At 35.8% G+C, this 20105-nt stretch overlaps 1 protein-coding gene across 3 annotated transcripts in view; it reads right to left on the minus strand.

Annotated features, from left to right (window-relative positions):
* Nucleotides 1-7472: 7472 nt before the first annotated feature.
* Nucleotides 7473-20105, minus strand: part of HACE1 (HECT domain and ankyrin repeat containing E3 ubiquitin protein ligase 1) — a 108884-nt gene continuing 96251 nt past the window's right edge. For all 3 annotated transcript variants that reach the window (XM_023513060.1, XM_003781563.3, XM_023513061.1), the window contains 5 exons: nt 19789-19920; nt 14051-14149; nt 13706-13776; nt 8537-8650; nt 7473-8024 (listed from right to left, as the gene is read on the minus strand). In XM_023513060.1, the coding sequence (XP_023368828.1) occupies nt 7922-8024; nt 8537-8650; nt 13706-13776; nt 14051-14149; nt 19789-19920 (519 nt within the window). In that variant the 3' untranslated portion in view covers nt 7473-7921. The remainder of the gene's footprint in view (nt 8025-8536; nt 8651-13705; nt 13777-14050; nt 14150-19788; nt 19921-20105) is intronic.

The raw sequence follows: 20105 nt of genomic DNA on the forward strand, positions 1-20105 counted from the left end.
TTATCTATCTTCTCTTTTCTCTTTACCAATAAAATCTGTCCTTTCCCTTACTAGCAGTGGTCCATGGATTCATTCTTCAAATCTCTGAGACCAAAGACCCCGCAGAGAGAGAGATTCTAGCTGCACCACCATTCTACAAAATATTTATCGGCAAATTGTAATGACACGAAAACTGTTTAAAATAAAATGTTAAGTAAATAAAGAAGATACTAAGTGTTACACTCTATGAACTCAAGTGTGGAAAAATGTATTGCAAAAGATTAGAGGAAATACAGTTGTTAGGTAATGGGATTGTAATTTATTGTTTTTTCCTAGTTAGTACACTAACATGTGATTTCCAGATTTTCCCTTATCAATTAAGTACCAATTTTGTTATTTAAAAAACAAACTTAAAGGGAGGGAAAGTGCTAACTCAAGTAAATCTCTAGTACAATTTTAGAGCAATAAAAATTACACCTGGAATTATTATTAGGCAGGGTGAAAACAGACCTTTGTGGGCAAGTGAGTGAATGATAGAATCAATGTAGTGATCCACCCAGGAAGAAATGAATACATGAATGTCCCACCCAGGAAAGAGTGACTGTACCAATCCCTACCCCTCCAACCCTTTAAATTCCCATCTACCTTAACCCACACACTGATTTCCTTCTCAAACTCAGCTCATCGCACCCAGGTGCAAATAAAGGCCACTTTGCCCACACAGAACCTGGACTCTGATTTCCTTTCTTTCATGTTTCGGAATAATCTTTTATTTTCAGTCCTTCACCTCTCATTTTGGTGCCAAGAATATGGGATGGAGAGAATCCCACTTTGGGGGCTGAGATACCCTGTCAGACCCAACTGGACAGACTAATTTTGGGCAGGGGTCAGGGAGTTTCTGATAAGACAAAGGGAAATGGGGGGAACCCTCTGACCCTTGCCTAAAATTCATCAATTTAATGGTCAGGTGAATATTTGCCTAGAATCCACCCCCCCTTTTTTTTTCAGACAGAGTCGTACTATGTCACCCTGGGTAGAGTGCTGTGACATCACAGCTCAAAGCAATCTCCAACTCTTAAGTTTAAGCAATTCTCTTGCCTCAGTCTCCTAAGTAGCTGGGACTGCAGGCACCCGCCACAACACCTGGCTATTTTTTGATTGCAGTTGTCATTGTTTAGCTGGCCCCAGCTGGGTTCGAACCCACCAGCCTCAGTGTATGTGGCAGGAGCCATAACCACTGTGCTTCGGGTGCTGAGCCTAGAACCCCTTTCTGAACTTTTTAGTTTTTCTTTCCTTTTCTCCCCTCCAACTCCTCTTTCCCTTTTCTCTCCATCTCTGGGCCTCTTAAGCAATCACATATAGCCCCTCTCTGAACTATCTTTTTTTAACTTCTCTTCCTTTTCCTCACTCTGAGCCAAAAAATTCCAGTGGTCTGTGCCTCCTAAATCCAGAGTAACCCCAGCAAGGACTAACTCCAGCAAGTCAGACTCACCCGTCCAGTGCCTCCTATGTGGGGACACCGTCCTCACGCTGGGCTACTCTTCTGGCTGGTTGAAGTCATATATGGAGGCCTGGTAATCTCCCTGACCCCAGCCTCGGCCATTCTTTTCTTCTCCAGCCGGTTAAGGGTCACATGCAGAGGCCTGGTAACCTCCCTGAGCCCAGTCTCAGTCATCTCCTTCCTCTTCTTCCTCACAAGTTCTCTTTATATCATCACCTTAGCCTCATTTTTTTTAACCTCTAGTTCCCAATATGGAGACTACTCAACTTAGTCACAGATTCCCACTTCTTCACCTTTAAGCTGCCTTTTAACTCACCTCAAGCCTCTATGGCTCTATCCTTAAACCTAAATGCCTCATCTTTTTCCATAATATGCTTGGCCTATGTACAAACTACACAATGGCCTATGTCAAATGGCACCTTTGACCTCTCAATCCTCACTGACCTCAGTAATACTGTGGATGATTAGGCAAATGGTCAGAAATTCCCTATATCCAGGCTTTTCTCCTCCTCTGAAACATTCCTTCTTTGTGTTCATTTTGTGAACTCTCTCAGATTTTCCTTGCACAAGTCAAACTGCTCCCCCCAAACCCACCTGAATCTCCACTGTCTTCTTTGACCTGGCAGACAACCCTCCCCCTTCCGCCCTCCACAGTCCTCCTTCCCTCAGCCTCATTCCTACCACAGAATTCCACCTCATCCCCCCTCTCTCCACTGCCAGACAGAAAAGAAACATGGCAAACCCAATTTCCCCATCCCATACAAGGTATGGCCACACCTTTGTTTGGGTCTTCCATTCCCAGACCACCACAACCTCTAGACCCTCTCCAAGAAGCTGAAGGAACAGAAGGCATTGTCAGCATTCATGTGCCTTTTTCTCTCTCAGACCTGTTCCACATAAGTCAGAGACTAAATTCGTTCTCTACAGATCCCACAAAATACTCTCAAGAATTCAAATATCTAACCCACCCATATGATCTAACCTGGTATGACGTATATGTCATCCTCAATCCACCCTCACTTCAGAGGAGAGGGAGCAGGTCTGGACCCAGGCCCAGATTCACAGTGAAGACCTACAGAGGACAGACCAGACCCTGCCAGAGGGCACTAGCACCACGCCTGGGAGGACCCCAGTTGGAATTACCAAACTGACCTTCCTGGGGTGCACCTCCATAAGCACATGGTCCAATATCTCTTATAGGGACTAAAAAAAACAGCCCATAAGGCCATCAAATATGATCAATTAAAAGAAATAACCCAGAAGTGGGAATGAAAATCCTGTCCATTTTTTAGCCCATCTTAACATAGGTCTCCATCTCTATACCACCCTATCGCTGGAGAGTGAGGGCAGACTTGTTAGTAACATGCATTTTATCTCCCAGTCTGTACCTCATATCTGAAAAAAACTCCAAAAATCCACCCAGGGCCCTCAGACCCCCCAGAGATCTCACTGACCTGGCATTCATGGTCTTTAATAACTAAGAGGCCTCTAAACAACCAGCACCTCTCAGAACTCCAGTTAGCTTCTGCCATTAGACAAAACCTGACTACTACTCCCCCACCCCCAATCTCTACTTCTTGAAACTCCTCTGGGCAGTCAGAATAAAGAAAATCTTGCCTGGGACAGTGTTTTAAATGCAGTAGGTCTAGCTCAGCACCCATGCTCAGTGGTTAGGGCGCTGGCCACATACACCAGGACTGGTGAGTTCGAACCTAGCCCAGGCCTGCTAAACAACAACAACTACAACAACAACAACAACAACAACAACAAGCCAGGCTTTGTGGTGAGCACCTGTAGTCCCAGCTACTTGGGAGGCTGAGGTAAGAAAATCACTCTTATAAATTGGCCTTAACTGTGAGCTGATCTTTCAGCGAACTTTCAGGGAGAAAAGGGTGAGTTTTGCCATAATCCCTGTAACACAGTAAGTATATATTTTTTATGCCTTTTTGTTTGATCAACCTAAATCTAAGTGTATCACAAAAGTTTAACTATAGGTTCAAGTGTGCTGTGAGATTAAAACAGTTAAAAACACTGGTATAAATCAAGGGGCCGGGAAAAGGAAATAACAGTTATAAGATTTAGAGAACAGGAAAAAAAAGGTTATGCACTGAAAAAGTCTATCCCATACATAATACAGCTCTTTCCCAAATGTAGTGAGAGTATCCTGCCCATCTCTGAGAAAGTTTTCTTGCACATAACCCCATACACATTGTATTTCATACTAATTATTCTTCTATATTCCTCTATAACTTCACTTAATATACTTTAGAGACATTTAGACATCAATATATATTGATCCATTTCATTCTTTTAAGTACTAATTAATTTTGTATTCTATGGTCGTAACACATTAGTCAGCCTCCTACTAACACTGAAATTATTTGTACTTTTTCTCTGTCACAAACAAGGCTTCAGTAAACATTCCTGTACAAATATCTTTATGTATGTGAATAAGTGGATCTTGTAAAACAAATTATAAGAAATAGAATTGTTGGGTCAATATATCTTGATGTACAAATATCTTTATATCTTTATGTACATGAATAAGTGGATCTTTGTAAAACAAATTATAAGAAATAGAATTGTTGGGTCAAAGACTATACATTTTAAAAATCTGGTAGCATCAAATTGCCTTCCAAAGAATTTGTACCAATTTATACTTCAGGGAAACATTTCTGAGCAACAAAGGTTCTTTAAATCATTCTCCAGTGTTTCCAAAGGCTGGGAAGGTAACTGAAATTAGTGAAGTGGGCAGGGGTAAGAAAACGGCAAACTGGAGAACACTTTCAGTCATTCAAAGCAGCTGCTTTCACTCATCCAACACACTAATAATGCTTTGCAGGAATCTGTACTCAGTATTTTCAGATTGTCTTCTTTCTCAAAAGAAGCCAAAACTCTAGAACTTCTGCATGAATCTGCAGATTGTTAAAAAATGTTGATAACTCATTCAAAGTTCCACAATTAGCACAACAAATAAATCACACATATGAGTAGGAATCATCTGTTGGGCCTCCAATTTATAAACTACTGCTTTAAACAAAGCTTGTGTCCACCCCCACTACCCAACCACACTCCACATACATATGCCAGATGATCTCAATAGTAGGAGCCTGTCTTCAGCAAAATGTTTCAAAGCCAGGATTTGAAGCATTCCATTTTGTTTTGGAATTATTCATAAAAAGGATTTTATTATGTGGTCACTGTTCCCTCAAACTACTGGGATAACTTAATCTACTCTTGTCCAAATCTTTTCATTACTTTCCTATAATATGTTCCCTTGCCTTATATTTTCATTCCTTTAGAGAGGTATTTTTTTGTTTTCTTCTTTAAACTTAATCATATTTTAAGAGTTGTATCACTTCCCTGCTAAGATATAATCATCTTTTATTCAAAGAGAAATAAATCTTCCTAATCATTTTTCTATACTACCTTGCATTCAATATATTCATCTACTTATATTTAAAAAGACTTGCTACTTCTACTTTAAACAGTATTTTTAATCTGTGTAAAATCTTCTTACACTAACTGAATTCTTATGAAAATAAAAACTATTAAGGAATAAATTCTGAAATTGCCAGATCTATATTAAAAAACATCCAAATTCATTTCTTTTACATAAATATTTGTAAAAGAATCAAGCTGACGAAGCTTATGTATTTTATAATTAAAAATGTCTGCAAACATTAAAACTATAAGCAATGTAATATGAAATTAGTCAATTACTTATTCAAAAACTCAAAAGGCAATGACTTTTTCTGCAATTAAACTAAAAAAAAAACAAAATTTAAAACACTATTAACTTCAGTTAGTATAAATAAAACATTCAATATTTTAGAGCTAGCAGTAATTTTTAAAGAATTCTCAATTTCATGTAATCTGTTGAAATATATTTTCTTACTAGAAAAAAATCAGAATGTTTATTGCAGCCCAGTTCATAATTGCTAGGTCATGGAAGAAGCCCAAGTGCCTATCGACCCACGAATGGATCAACAGATTGTGGTATATGTACAACATGGAATACTATGCAGCTTTAAAGAAAGATGGAGACTTTACCTCCTTCATGTTTACATGGATGGAGCTGGAAAATACTCTTCTTAGCAAAGTATCCCAAGAATGGAAGAAAAAGTATCCAATGTACTCAGCCCTACTATGAAAATAATGTATAGCTTTCATACGAAAGCTATAATCCAATTATAGCCCAAGAATATGGGGAATGGGAAGAGGGAGGGAAAGGGAGGGAGGAGGATGGGTGGCAAGAGGGTGATTGGTGAGACCACGCCTATGGTTCACCTTACAAGGGTACATGTGAATCTTTCTAAATGTAGAATATAAGTGTCTTAACACAGTAACTAAGAAAATGACATGAAGGCTATGTTAACCAGTTGGATGAAAATATTTCATATTGTATATAGAACCAGGACACTGTACCCCATGACTGCATTAATGTACACAGCTATGATTTAATAAAAAAAAAAAATAGATGTTAAACAAAAAATAAAATAAAAAAATAAAAACAGTTAACAAAAAAGAACCAAAACTAAAGCATTAGAGCTTTATAACTTAGCAAAGCTTTCAATGTATGTCTCTCAATTAAACACCACTGACAAATATACTGGTTCCTCAAGAGAAAATCTGCATATGTCACTCTAGCTACAGTAATATCATTAAAAATTCTATTTTTAGTTTCCAGAGGCAAGATCCAAATCATCACAAATCCCTGATTAGCATTTCTACCTAGGAGTTCCTACCTCCCATTCAAATGTATGCTGACAGTACTCCAAAGTATCTTTTCAAAAGAAAATCAATCAGGCCACTCAAAACTTCAAAAACCCTGTATTAGGCATGTATCACTTGAACTTGACATTTTAATCACAAAACCAAATTTAAGAAGTAAAATAATACATATTTAAATTGTAATCTGCACATAAGATTACTTCTTCAGATGTGCCCTCAGAGCTCACAGATAAAAGTAATGAAAAATAATTATGGTAAAATATATTTTAATTTTACCTTCATTATAAATTAAAATAAGGCATAAGCAAAAGTTTAAGACCACGATATACATATGGAAAACTAACCACTGAAAAGATACAAATAATTCATACAATATAGTGTAAGCTTTAATATATAAATTAGATGTCATTTTATCAGCATTTGTCACACCCAGTCTAAATTCTGTATTACATAGTAAAATATTAAAAAGCTAAAAAAAAAAAATGCAATATAGAATACAGTGTGGAAAATACATATTTGTGGCTTTATACACAATCTAAATTAATCTAATCTATACAAGAGTTTTCCAAATATAAATGGCACTTTACATGCAATAAAATGTGAACCAAAATAAAATCTTAAGGCTCCTTCCCAGCAGCTGACTGATTGGACTCCCCCTTGGCCAAGGGAATCCCCCCAAACTGAGTTAATTGCGATGAGAAAGGAGATCGGACATGTCTCATCATGTCCCTCTGCCTTCTTAGAGGTGTCCTTTGTTGATTCATTAACAGGCCTAACTGAGGCTATGTACGACATACCTGCAGGTTCTCAATATACATACCAGACCCCTGGGTCTGGGCATGTGTCTAAGTTTGTCTCTGATTAAGGGGCCCTTATCTTTGCATTCCTTTTCACTGACTCCTGGTCTGTTAGACAAAGCCTAACTCTTTCAGCCAATTGTCAGCTAAAGAATCCTTAAACCCGTGGTTCTCAACCTTCCTAATACTGTAGCCCTTTTACACAGTTCCTGTGGGTCGCAATCCACAGGGTGAGAACCGCTGCCTTAAACCCACCTATAACCTGTAAGCCCCCCACTTTAAGATGTCCCACCTTTTCAGGCCAAACCAATGTATGCCTTCCATGTATTTACCTACAATTCCTGTCTCCCTGAAATGTATAAAACCAAACTGTAACCCCACCCCACAAGTCCACTTGCTCAAGGATTCTTGGGTGTGGCTCCGGACCATGGTCCTCAAATTTGGCTCAGAATAAACCCCTTTAAATTATTTTACAGAGTATGGCTTCTTTTCTGTTGACAAAAACAACATACCAACAACTGGATGTCCTCATATAATTTACTATATAGAAAAATAAAGAGAAAATACACTTTTAACAAGACAGTTACATAGCAGAAGTGGAATGTAGAACCAGATTTTGCCTTAACACAATATTGAATGAAATTACACATGAAAAAAAGGAGTTTCTACTACTTTCAATTAGCATTTAAAAAAATAAAGCCTATTGTGATTTCTTATTTTCTAATTGTATCACAGAGAAAAACATAAAAGAGAAGAGAGGAAAAAAAACAAAAAACCTGATCCTTTATGAATTTGAAACATCAGCCTGTGTATAGGTTGCATTTAGGCTGCTTTTCTGTTGACAGTTTCCTAAATTACTTCTGCCACTCTGAATTGTGCATCAGTAGTCAGATGAGTTTTCTAGACTTCATTATGCCATTGTGTAACCATAGCTGCCACAATGTAGTGCCACAAGAAGTCTGTCCTTGAGTATTTCTTTACTTGGGTATTCAGGTAACTTGAGCATGTTGATGCTTTAAAAGAAAAATATGCCACCATTAAACAGGAAATCTATGCAATTTCTGATTGTTTTGTCTAGAGGTGAAAACACAACTCATAATTAACATAAAACCATCCTCTCAAATTTGCATTCAAATTGAAAAACCCAGAAGTAGTATTTAAAAAGAAGAAAAAAACTGCTGCAATGCAGTTTCTTTTAGCATGCAAATGTAGTGGAAGAAAATAAGTTCCTTTCAGCTTAAAATAAATAAGCAATAGGGCAATTTAGTTTAACAAGATGGCGTAACTCAGTACACTTATGACAGTGTAACTTTAGTGATGCTTGAACCATATTCAATTAAATTATAGGTATTAGGTTTCCCCCAAACATTTAACCTACCAAAAATAGGGAAGCAAACGACTAAGGATAAGTGACTCCCAAATGCTCAGTAGAGATCACACCTGAGGTCTTCCTCTCAATGCAACAATCATTCAAAATTACTCAAAACAATTTGTTGTACATTTAAAGAAAATCAATTTAACATACCATGTGCTGGAAGTTGGCAAAAGATTTGGAGTATACGGCACAGCAGCGATTGTGAAGTTTTGCAATCCACTTCCACCCATGATATTAGCAAACCCACCGTGCGGGACCCTGGAACTAAAGAGTTTAAATCTCATATTGTAATCATGAAAGAAAAAATCTTCACAACAGATATATTTCAAGTTCTAAGTTAGGGTAAAGAATATATTCAATTCTAGGACAAGGACAACATGATATTTTAAATCTACAGAACTCTTTGTGATAAGTTAGCAAGCTTCATAGAGATACTCCTTCGCATTTCCATAAGCTATCCTATGCTTTCAACTGGCTGTAACACATACCTCCACTATTACACTTAGCATGCTCCAGTCACAAATATTTGCTTTCATGTGTCTCCCTACTAAACTGGGTTCAAACATGTTATGTCTATATCTATATCCCTGGAGTTAGCAAAATGTCTGGCATCTAACAAATATTCACTAAATACTTGCTGAATAAATGAATGTTTGATTAATTCAAGCAATAAAGACTCTGACATATAATCCAAGTGATTTCCCTATCTGTGAACAATATTCATATGCCCAAAGGAGTTTCTGTTCTGTTTTGATTGGGAAAACCAGGTAATTCTTTATACTTCTCTTTCCAGATATTCAGTATATCAAACTTATTTTTTCAAATGTCACCTAATATAATTGAAAGGGTGGCACTCGACCGGCAGAGATCTCACAGACCACTAAGGCTTGTACAAAAGGTCTTTACTGGCCAGGAAGGGATGTTGCAGAGCAGCACGAAGGAGGAGAGAGAAGGGGAGAGAGAGGAGGAGAGAGAGAGATCAAAAAAGTGCACCCGTATATAGGTTGGGTTAGGGGAAGTCTCAGAATGATGACGAGATGGTAGGGGAGCCAATAAGGAGCTACTGCTCTGGCGGGAAGAGCGGCTGGGGCAGGCCATAGTTTGAAATTTTTAGTGAGACAAGTTTTGAGACAGGGAGAAGCAGGCAACTCCCTGATGTTCAGAGGTCAACTTCCTGTGCTTGGAGAGGAGCTATAACTTTAAGAGAAAGCAGGAAGGGGCTTTCTGGGGAAGGGGCTTCTCTGGAGCAATTACCTAACAATAATGAGATCATAAGAAGGCTAACATTTAATGTGTAACACATCACTAAAAAATTTAATCTTAAGTATATGGCTGTAATGACTATTTCTTAAGTTCTATACATTCAAAAGAAAATTAGTATCACAAATTAGGCTGTGTATATATCATGATTAAACAGATTGAGCCTGGAAAAATTGTTGTTGCTTTTAAAATGAAATGGTGTAGTGCCTTTCTGATAAATTGGAATGATGGCAAAAAAAATAGTATGTAAGTATTTTTTTTTTTTTTGGAGACAGAGCCTCAAGCTATCCCCTGAGTAGAGTGCCATGGCATCACGCTCACAGCAACCTCCAACTCCTGGGCTCAAGCAAGTCTCCTGCCTCAGCCTCCCAAGTAGCTGGGACCACAGGCGCCCGCCACAACACCTGGCCATTTTTTGGTTGCAGCCATCATTGTTGTTTGGCGGCCCGGGCTGGGGATTCGAACCCACCACCTTAGGTGTATGTGGCTGGCGCCTTAGCCGCTTGAGCCACAGGCGCCGAGCCAGTATGTAAGTATTAAATGCATACTCAAAGATAGAAATCTGACTAAAACTTAAAATGTTTTTTTACCATACTATTCATAGTACAAAGTATAATTCAGTTCACTTAAAAATATGTTGAACCAATAGCCCAAACAATCTTGAAAAAGAATAGCAAAGGCAGAGGCTCAAATATCCTGATTTCAAGATGTATTACAAGCTATGGTAATCAAAATAGTGCGGCACTGGAACAAAGACACACAGACCACTGGACTAGAATACTGAGGCCAAAAATAACCCCTCACATACATGGCCAAACAATTTTTGACAGCACCATTCATTCACCAACAGCCAAAAGGCAAAAACAACACAGGTGTCCATCAACAAATAAACGAATAAGCGAACCATATATATATATATATATCTACAAAGGATATTATTCAGCCTTCAAAAGGAAGGAAATTTTGACATATGCTGCAATATGGATGAACCTTGAAGATATTAATTATGCTAAGTGAAATAAGGCAAATACAAAATAATAAATATTGTATGATTTCACTTATTTGAGGTTCCTGGGGTAGCCAAATTCACATAGACATCTAGTAGAATAGTAGTTGCCAGGGGCTGGGGGGAAAGAGGATGTGAGTTCGTTTTTAATAGATACAAAGTTTCAGTTGGGAAAGATGAGAAAAAATTGAGAGATAGATGGTGATGATAGTTGCATGACAATGAGAATGTACCTAGTACCACAAAATTGTACACTTAAAATTAAGATGATAAATTTTATGATGTGCATTTCCTAACATATAAAGAGCCAAGAAAACGCACCAGGATTTTCAATTTGAAATCACTGATATGTATACATTCACAGAGAAAAAAATCATCTCACAATTCAATATAAAAGAATCCCTAAAGACAAATTTGATTTGTCTTAAAATAGTTTGATTGCTATTAAAGAGTTTATTCATAAAATTCCTGAGCTCATCTGAATAATCCAAGAGAATATTAAAAGTATGGCTCGGGGCTGGGCAAAGTAATCCCAGCACTCAGGGAGACCAAGGCAGTTGGGTTGCCTGAGCTCAGAGTTTGAGAACAGCTGAGCAAGAGTGAGACCCCGTCTCTAAGAATAGCTGGGCATTGTGGGGGGCACCTGTATTGCAAGTTACTTGGGAGGCTGAGATAAGAGAATCACTTGAGCCCAGGAGTTTGAGGTTGCTGTGAGCTATGACGGCCATAGCGCTGTACCCCAAGGAAACTAAGTGAAATTCTGTCTCATAAATGAATGAATGAATGAATGAGCAAGCCAGCCAGTCAGCCAGCCTATCTGCCTGCCTGCCTGCCTTCATGCCTCTTGCTAATAAACTGAAAGCACAATTAGAGCAAGAGACTATCTGAAGAAGAGCTGGATATGTCTATTTGTAAACTGAAATAAATTTCAGTATTGATCTATATACTTAACTTTTGCCTAAAAAATTAACAAGATGATCACAACTGACAAAGGGCAAAAAAAAAACAAAAAACACCAGGATTTTCTATTTGAAATCACTGATATGTATACATTCAAAGGGAAAAAAATCATCTCACAATTCAATATAAAAGAATCCCTAAAGACTTGATGGCTGTATGAATTTGGTTACCCCAGGAATCTCATATATAGCATATTATAATACTGTAGACATAGAAAAATACTTCAATATCTAAAAGGCAAGCTATTCTGAATTTCTTACAGAGGGAGAATTCAAAAATAAATTAACCACTTTATCAGGACAAGATGAAAAAATAAACTTTGATACTGACTCTCACACATTATACCACAATATAAATATCAGAATCGTAATTTCAATATCAGGATTATTAATTTAGTTATGTCTTTCACATAACTAAATTTTGCAGAATAAGTTTTAAATTGAAGTTCTGGCCGGGTGCACTGGCTCATGCCTGTAAGTCTAGCACTCTGGGAGGCCGAGGCAGGTGGACTGCCTGAGCTCACAGACTGGAGACCAGCCCCCACCTCTAAAATAGCTGGGCATTGTGGCAGGAGCCTATAGTCCCAGATATTCAGGAGGCTGAGGCTAGAGAATAGCTTAAGCCCAAGAGTTTGAGGTTGCTGTGAGCTGTGATGCCACAGCACTCTACAAGGGTGATGTAGTAAGACTCTGCCTCAAAAAAAAAAAAAAAGAGAGAGAGAGAGGGTATAAGGAGGCAAGTCCAATCTCCTTAAAAATAAAGTAAAATAAATTGAAATTTTTCTATATGCTAATATTTACAAACCATCCCTGAAGGCTTTTTCCTCTTCTTCTATACTATAAACAAATATGGCTGGGCTCCATACTTAGACATATAATCAGTTGTTCTTATGCTAAGATCATGATTCATCAGGCATAAGCATGAATGAAAAAAATAAATGAAAGTTTTCAGCTGAGTATCATGACACCTATATCATACAGTACAAAATTGCAGTAAATAAAAATGGCGTAATCCTATTTTATTCACAAAGAAACCACCAAGTCTGATTCTTAAAGGGGTAAGAATACAGTAAGACATTTAAGATTAGTCTTACAGACTAACAAAACATTAATGTCAATATCACAAAAATACTTAAAAATTACTTTTTATATTAACTGTTGGTTCTACAATTGGAACACATTTATTTGGTTTTTCAGTTCAGCTGCATTATAATACTGTAGACATATAGAAAAATATCTCAATATCTAAATATAAACAAATAGATGATCTGTCTGAATTTTCCTAAAATTCCTAAAGAAAAAGTACACACTTTCGGTTTAGAATGGCAACTACCACACCTATACTATTGGCTAGGAGTCTAATGTAAAAGGAAAATCAAAGTTTAAAGAAACTTAAGACATTCTCAGTTTGAACTCTTAATTAGACTAACTGTTGACATGTAGATTCTTCAGCCTGAGGGTGAACATCAGATTTGGCTTCCTCGGCTATTCCTTACCCACATCCCTCACCTCCATTCACGTGAACATGGCATATTTCATGGCCAGTTAACTAAGAAACAGTGCAGTTCTTTCCAGCATTGCTAACAACAACTATACTATTTAAATGGGAGGAACACTATATATTACTAATTCTAATTTTTTATTTACTTTTTGAGAGCAGCAGTTTAATAGACATTTAACTATAAAGAACTTGAATAACTATTTTCTATATCATAAAGACTCATACTGACCAAATCATGGGGAAAATATAATAACATTAAATAGTGTTGAGGTTTAACCATTTAGAAAAATAGTAAAAGTTACATGGAAGTCTGTAGATTTAACTTAATAAAGTTAAAAAGCAAATGTTACATTGTGGGAAATATTTGCAGAATTAACATCCCTAACATATGGAGAACACTTAAAACTGAATTTTTTTAATGACTACGGAATACCAGAAAAGAATAAAGACAGGCATTCATACTATACCAAAAATGATACACATGCTAAAAATCGTTACAGCGTGCAATAAAAATAAAAGAGATAAGTCCTTTCATTCCTTGCTGATGTCAGTACATTAAATTCTTTCCATATTATCATGAAAACTCTTCTTACCTGCCAGTAACAAACTGTAAGAGAAGAACTCTCTCCTCTTGAGTAATATCTTCCACAACTTCCCAGAACCACTAACAACAAAAAAAAAAAACTTAGCTCACTTAGAGCAACTATAGATTTAATACCAGAGAAATATGCAATATTCATAAAGCGTATTTTATTCTATGAAACTCGTTTATCAAAAATGATTTCATACAGAATATTCATATACAATATTCCCACAAGAATAATTTAGGAAAATACTTTGCTTTGTTAATTAATGTAGGTTTTCATCTGATAGTGCTGAAAAGCTTACAAAATTAAATGGAAAACCTAACTTGATTCTAAGCTCTAGAGAAATTTTACCTGAATAACTGGATCTTCTCTTTCATAGCCACTTGTGTATTCTGTATTTTTTATCCAATCACTCACATCAATTTCTGGCATGCCAGAAAGCAGCAGCTCCTTTGGGGAAAAAGGAAAATGTTTCAATAATCTTCTTTGGGAAAAAAAGTTATTACATTTCAATGGTAAATTTGCCTTAATTAGAAACTAATCCCATATAAAACTGATATATTTTTGTGACAGTTCCTGTATGCCATCAATAACAAGCACTACTTCAGAGAGAATCTTGGATACTGATAATCTCAAATATTGTGAGATGAAGAGACATTTACACATTCAGACAATTAAAACATAGAAGAGATTATAGCATGTATGTTTATATATAAAAATGTACAAAAATTTTATGAATTTACCTTTGTTTACATTATGTTCATTTTTTTTTTTTTTTGCAAATTTGTTAAATTCAGTAAGGAGACAGTACTCTCAACATGAAAGTGATAACAAAGACCTCAATAAATACTAAACAGGGAAAGTTAAGAAATCTTTATCACTGGGGAAAAGGAGGTAATATAAAAATAGTTACTATTTTTAAAAAGTAAAAAAAAAAGGATTTAGGGCTTTTAGGAATTCTATTCTGGAATAATTTGGATCCTTTAAAGTCAATTTTCTCCATAGTCAGAAAACAAATGCAAGTTTCCTAATGACTCTTGATAGGTTTCTTTGTTCCAAGAAGATTATCTAACACACACAACAGAATCTCAATCATACAACTAAAAATGAAATTAAGAATTGCAAAGTATTTACCATCGTGCTTTCCACGGAAAAAAGAGAACACAAAAAGAGCTTAGTCACATCTCTAAGTTAGTCCATATTTCACAGTTGATGTACTTACACAGTCAGGTGAGATAATGATTGACCTACCCTTACTTACACTGGCAAACTAGAACATCATGGTCATTACAGAAATGTAAATATAATGTGATTTGAAATCACATTTCCTGTAGCAACTACTCATAACATATACCTGTCTTTGTACCCACAAAAAGATTAATATAAAGCAATGTTTTGAAAACTCTTGGGAATTTCTAAGATCTCTTCAGTAGGTCTGTGAAGTTCTCCCTTTTCCAACTTATCTACATAAGGTTGGATTTTCTTCCAGTACTTCAGTCAAACAACACATCACAATAGATACAGAGAAGCAGTTACAAGAACCCATTTGCCTTCTATTAAGTCAGATATTAAGTAACTTGCAAAAATGTAAAACAATGCATATCTTCCCACTATTTTTGTTTGTTCTGGGAAATGCAGTTTTCATTTTTTAAGTGTTATTTTTGTTAGTATGTAATAGATTATTCTTATATGAATAAAATATTTTACATAATGGAAGAAAATTATTATCCCATTCAACAACTGGTCAAAAAATGTTATAAATTGACCGAAAACAAATGATATGGTAATTTCACAATAAAAAATACATATAACAAATATATTAAAAACAAAAATATTTAAGTCTGGACCAATAATTTACTTTTTTTTTTTTTAAGCATAACAAAATAACCGAATCTATCTGTTGGAAGTGGGTGGAACAGATACAATCAGTACTAACGGTCAGAAAAAAAATCATACAAGTATTTATACCCATCAGCTTTCCTAGTGTGCACATCATTCAATGTTTTTATATTCTGGTACCATCATGGGTAACTTCTTCAGCAACACGGTATGAAAGAATAGCCTATAATTATCTCTTAACTTAGGACTGCCTTCTATCTACAATAGATGAATATACTTCCAATTCATTGGAGATACTAAAAATATCTTCTCACTAAAAGTCTAGAATTTAATTTGAATCTTTTAACTTAGATGCAAACCTGGCTTAGAAGTTTGCAACAATTTTTTTTAAAGTTTCTTCTCTCTGTATAGTATTGTCATTCCCATGAGAAACACAAAGTCACACAAAAAGTTCTAAACCCTGTCCCACTCATTACACCATCATCAAGAGGCAGGCTGGCAGTATGAATGAAGAGACGAAGCTCTGAGGCCAGAGAACACGGGTTCACAGACTGGCTCTAACACATGCTCTGTGACTATAAGCAAGTTCCATACCTTCATTGGCATCTGTAAAATGAGGATAATAACACTTACCTCAAAGGTTTTGCTATGAAGACTATAAAAGTTAATACATATAAACTTCCTGACAAGTACTAAAGGATTAGTAGTAGTTACCATCACTCTATAAATCAAGATCATGTCTATAATACTGCTCTTCCCAAAATAATCGCAACATATGGATCAGCTCAACCTACTAAAGCCAGCGTACAAGACAAGCTAGGAACCCTGACCTAACTTCTAAGATAAGAATCACAATTAAAAACTTACCAGTAGCAGACCTAAATGTGAAAAATAAAGGAATAAAACTTTTAGAAAAAAACATAAGAAAATACTTTCATGACTTGGGAATAAGAAACAGTTCCTTAAGTAGGACACAAAAAGCTCCATCCATTAAAAAAATAAAAATGAAAAAACCCTGAGAAAATGAACTGTGTTAAAACGAAAAACTTTCATTTCCCAGAAGACACCAGAGAAGATATTCACAATACATATATTAGACAAATGACTCATATAAAGAATAAAGAATCCTATAAATCAGTAACAAAATCAGAGAAAAAACAATAGAAAAGTGGACAAATAACCTAGACCCTTCAGAAACAAAGGACACAATTGGCCACAAACATAAAAGGTATGCAACTTCATTAGTCATCAGGGAAACATAAATTCATTTTTATTTATTTATTTATTTATTTGCAGTTTTTGGACAGGGCTGGGTTTGAACCTGCCATCTCTGTAAGGGGCCGGCGCCTTACTCCTTTGAGCCACAGGTGCCCCCTGTCTTATTACTTTTTAATTTCAGATTAATATAAGGGTACAAACAATTAGGGTACAATGTTTGTATTTGTTAGGTAAAGTCCCTATTGTAGTTGTGTCCTGAACCAAGAAGTGTGCCATATACCCTTACATTATGCCCATTAGATGGGAGCACACCTATTCCCCACTCCCAACTTGAACTGAGTTTTTCTCGTGTGGGTGTGTATTAGTTTGTCTACTGGCTTCATATTAGTATTGAGTACATTAGATACTTGTTTTTCCATTTTTGGGATACTTTACTAAGAAGAATGTGTTTTAATTCCATCCAGGTTAATATAAAAGATATAACATCTCCATCTTTTTTTTGACTGAATAGTATTCCATGGCATACCCACAGTTTATTAATCCAGGAAACATAAATTTAAATCACAAGGAAAGATCACTACTTATCTACCAAAATAGCAAAAATGAAAAAGACAGGAAATACCAAGAGCTGATAAGAATGTAGAACACTCAGAAGTCTCATACCTGCTGGTGGCAGTGTTAACTGACACATCATTTTGGAAAACTATTTGCTAGTATCTTCTAAAATGGGATACATATACAACCTATGTCACAACAATTCCATTGCAAGGTATATAACCTACAGAATGCATACATATGTTCTTCTACTGAGATATATATATATAAAAAAATATACACTACAATGCTTATAACAGCACTACTTAAAACAGCTCTAAACTGAAAAGTACCAGTAAATGTTCAACAAGAGTAGAAAAGACAAAAGGAAATTGATACAATAAAATACTGCACAGCAATTAAGATGAATAAATTTTGTAACAACATGTATGAGGCTCACAAACAAAAATCTGAGCCAAAAAGAGGAGATCTGTTCTATTTATTTAGTTGTAAAATAGGCAAACCTAATCTATAATTTTAGAAGTCAGCCGAGTGGTCACTCTTGTGGAGGAGGGATAAGAAAGGGTATATAAGGTGCTAGGATTTCTCTGTTCCTTAATCTGGGTACAGGCTTCATAGATGAGTTTGTTAAAACTCATCAAGCTGTACATTTATGATGTGTATACTTTTCTGTGGGGATAATCCAATAAAAAGTTTTATAAACTTACTGTCAGTAAATCATACAGCAGAGTTTTCATCATTTTTTGTTGTTCTTATTTTTTTTTTACATACACATAGGTCTAGGAAAAAATCTACTTCTCTGTTTTGTACTTCAAAAGCCTAATTTAATCCAAGTACAGTACAGAAAGTCAGCTTTCAGTCATGCCTAATTATAGCTCTTAAGAGTCCTTCATTTTCAAATGCTAAAAATAACTTATATTGTTACATAAAAACTAGATGAATCCATGCTAATTGAAGACATTACTCTTACAAAAACATCAAAATTTTAATTCAATGAAACTAAGTCACAATGTACTTCAAAATTAATTAACAAATTTTGTTTCCTACTATACTAAGATATACTATGAATGATAAATTATAAGTACCGATACATGCATAAAATTAAAAGTATATAATAGTGTCCTTACTCAAATATTAAAATAAAAGGCACAGGGTAAAACTGATTTTATGAGACAGAATAAAAACCAAACAGTACTTTTCAATTAATCTGGTATTTACTATTCCAAATTATAATTTTTAAATAATACCTATACTTTATTTAAAATACTATGTTTTCTTGATATTAAGGATTTAAGCAACTCAAAGAGTTTGAAAATAATTTATTATAAAAAATAAAAGAGAAAAAGAAAATGTGACTTGGCGACTGATGTTCAATGGCTGGGGTGCTGCCCACATACACCTGGGCTGGTGAGTTCGAACCCAGCCTGGGCTGCCAAACAACAGTAACAACTACAACAAAAAAGTATCTGGGCATTGTGGCGGGCACCTGTAGTCCCAGCTACTTGGGAGGCTGAGGCCAAGAGAATAGCTTAAACCCAGGAGTTTGAGGTTGTTGTGAGCTGTGACGCCATAGCACTCTACCTAGGGCAACACAGTAAGACTCTGCCTCAAAAAAAAGGAAAAAAAAAGAGAGAGAAAGAAAATGGAGAAAAATAAAGACATAAATTACATAAAATTAGAAATCCTGTTAGATTATAGTATAATGTAAATGAAACAAACAAAACATTCCTTAGGTACTAGAAGAGAGCAAAACAGTAGACTAAACATAAGTTTGAAACAGATAATTATAAAACTACACATATAAAATAAGAAGCTGGGGAAGGTAACACAAACACAACAAGAAAAACTCTCAAATTTTTTGGAAGTACAAAAAATTCTTTTTTTCAAAAAGACAGTCTCACTTTTTCACCCTTGGTAGAGTGCCATAGCATCATAGCTCACAGCAACCTCCAACTCTTGGGCTGAAGCCATTCTCTTGTCTCAACCTCCTTTGTAGCTGGAATTACAGGCACCTACCCCAATGTCTGACTATTTTTTTTTTTTAAGAGACAGGGCCTTACTCTTGCTCAGGCTGGTCTCCAACTCCGGAGCTTAGGCAATCCACCTGCCTCAGCGTCCCAGAGTGCTTGGATTACAGGTGTGAGCCACCATGCCCAGCCAGTATCAGTATTCTTTATATGGTCAAATAAAAATTCAGAAATAATGTGGAATACTACTTATGGGAAGATGAGCTTTCAACATCATCCATGTAGAAGATACAGAAATATATTCCATTTTTGTTTATTACCCCCTCTCCCTACTTCACATTAAGGAATTGCTAATCTGGTTATTAAGCTCAAAAGAAGTATAACTACCAACAAATCTCTAAAACTGAAGTCAGTAAACCATAATGACTTATTATACATTATTCCATTTGTTATAGTATTCCAAAATTTTTTCTGAATTACATCAACTAAAAAACTGACATTTTTCCTTACCAATTCGTATTCATCAAAAAGCTGTATAAGGGAAGGTGGAATGAACATATGAAAGCCTTGTAGAAAAGCATTGATCTGAGGCTGAATGGCTCTTGTCATTCGAAGTTCAGTAACAAGCTGGACATATTCTGCCTGTAAGAAAAAATTGATTTTGTGATAACTTTTTAAAAATTTCCCACATTTAAGATAATGTTAATACTCCTCATTTAAGAGGTAAAGATTTAGAATAGGCTCGGCGCCTATAGCTCAACCGGCTAAGGCGCCAGCCACGTACACCTAAGGTGGCGGGTTCGAATCCCCAGCCCGGACCCGCCAAA

The sequence above is a fragment of the Otolemur garnettii genome, unplaced genomic scaffold (genome assembly GCF_000181295.1).
Source record: "Otolemur garnettii isolate 467f Iridium unplaced genomic scaffold, OtoGar3 scaffold00002, whole genome shotgun sequence".
NCBI classification, from domain to species: Eukaryota; Metazoa; Chordata; class Mammalia; order Primates; family Galagidae; genus Otolemur; species Otolemur garnettii.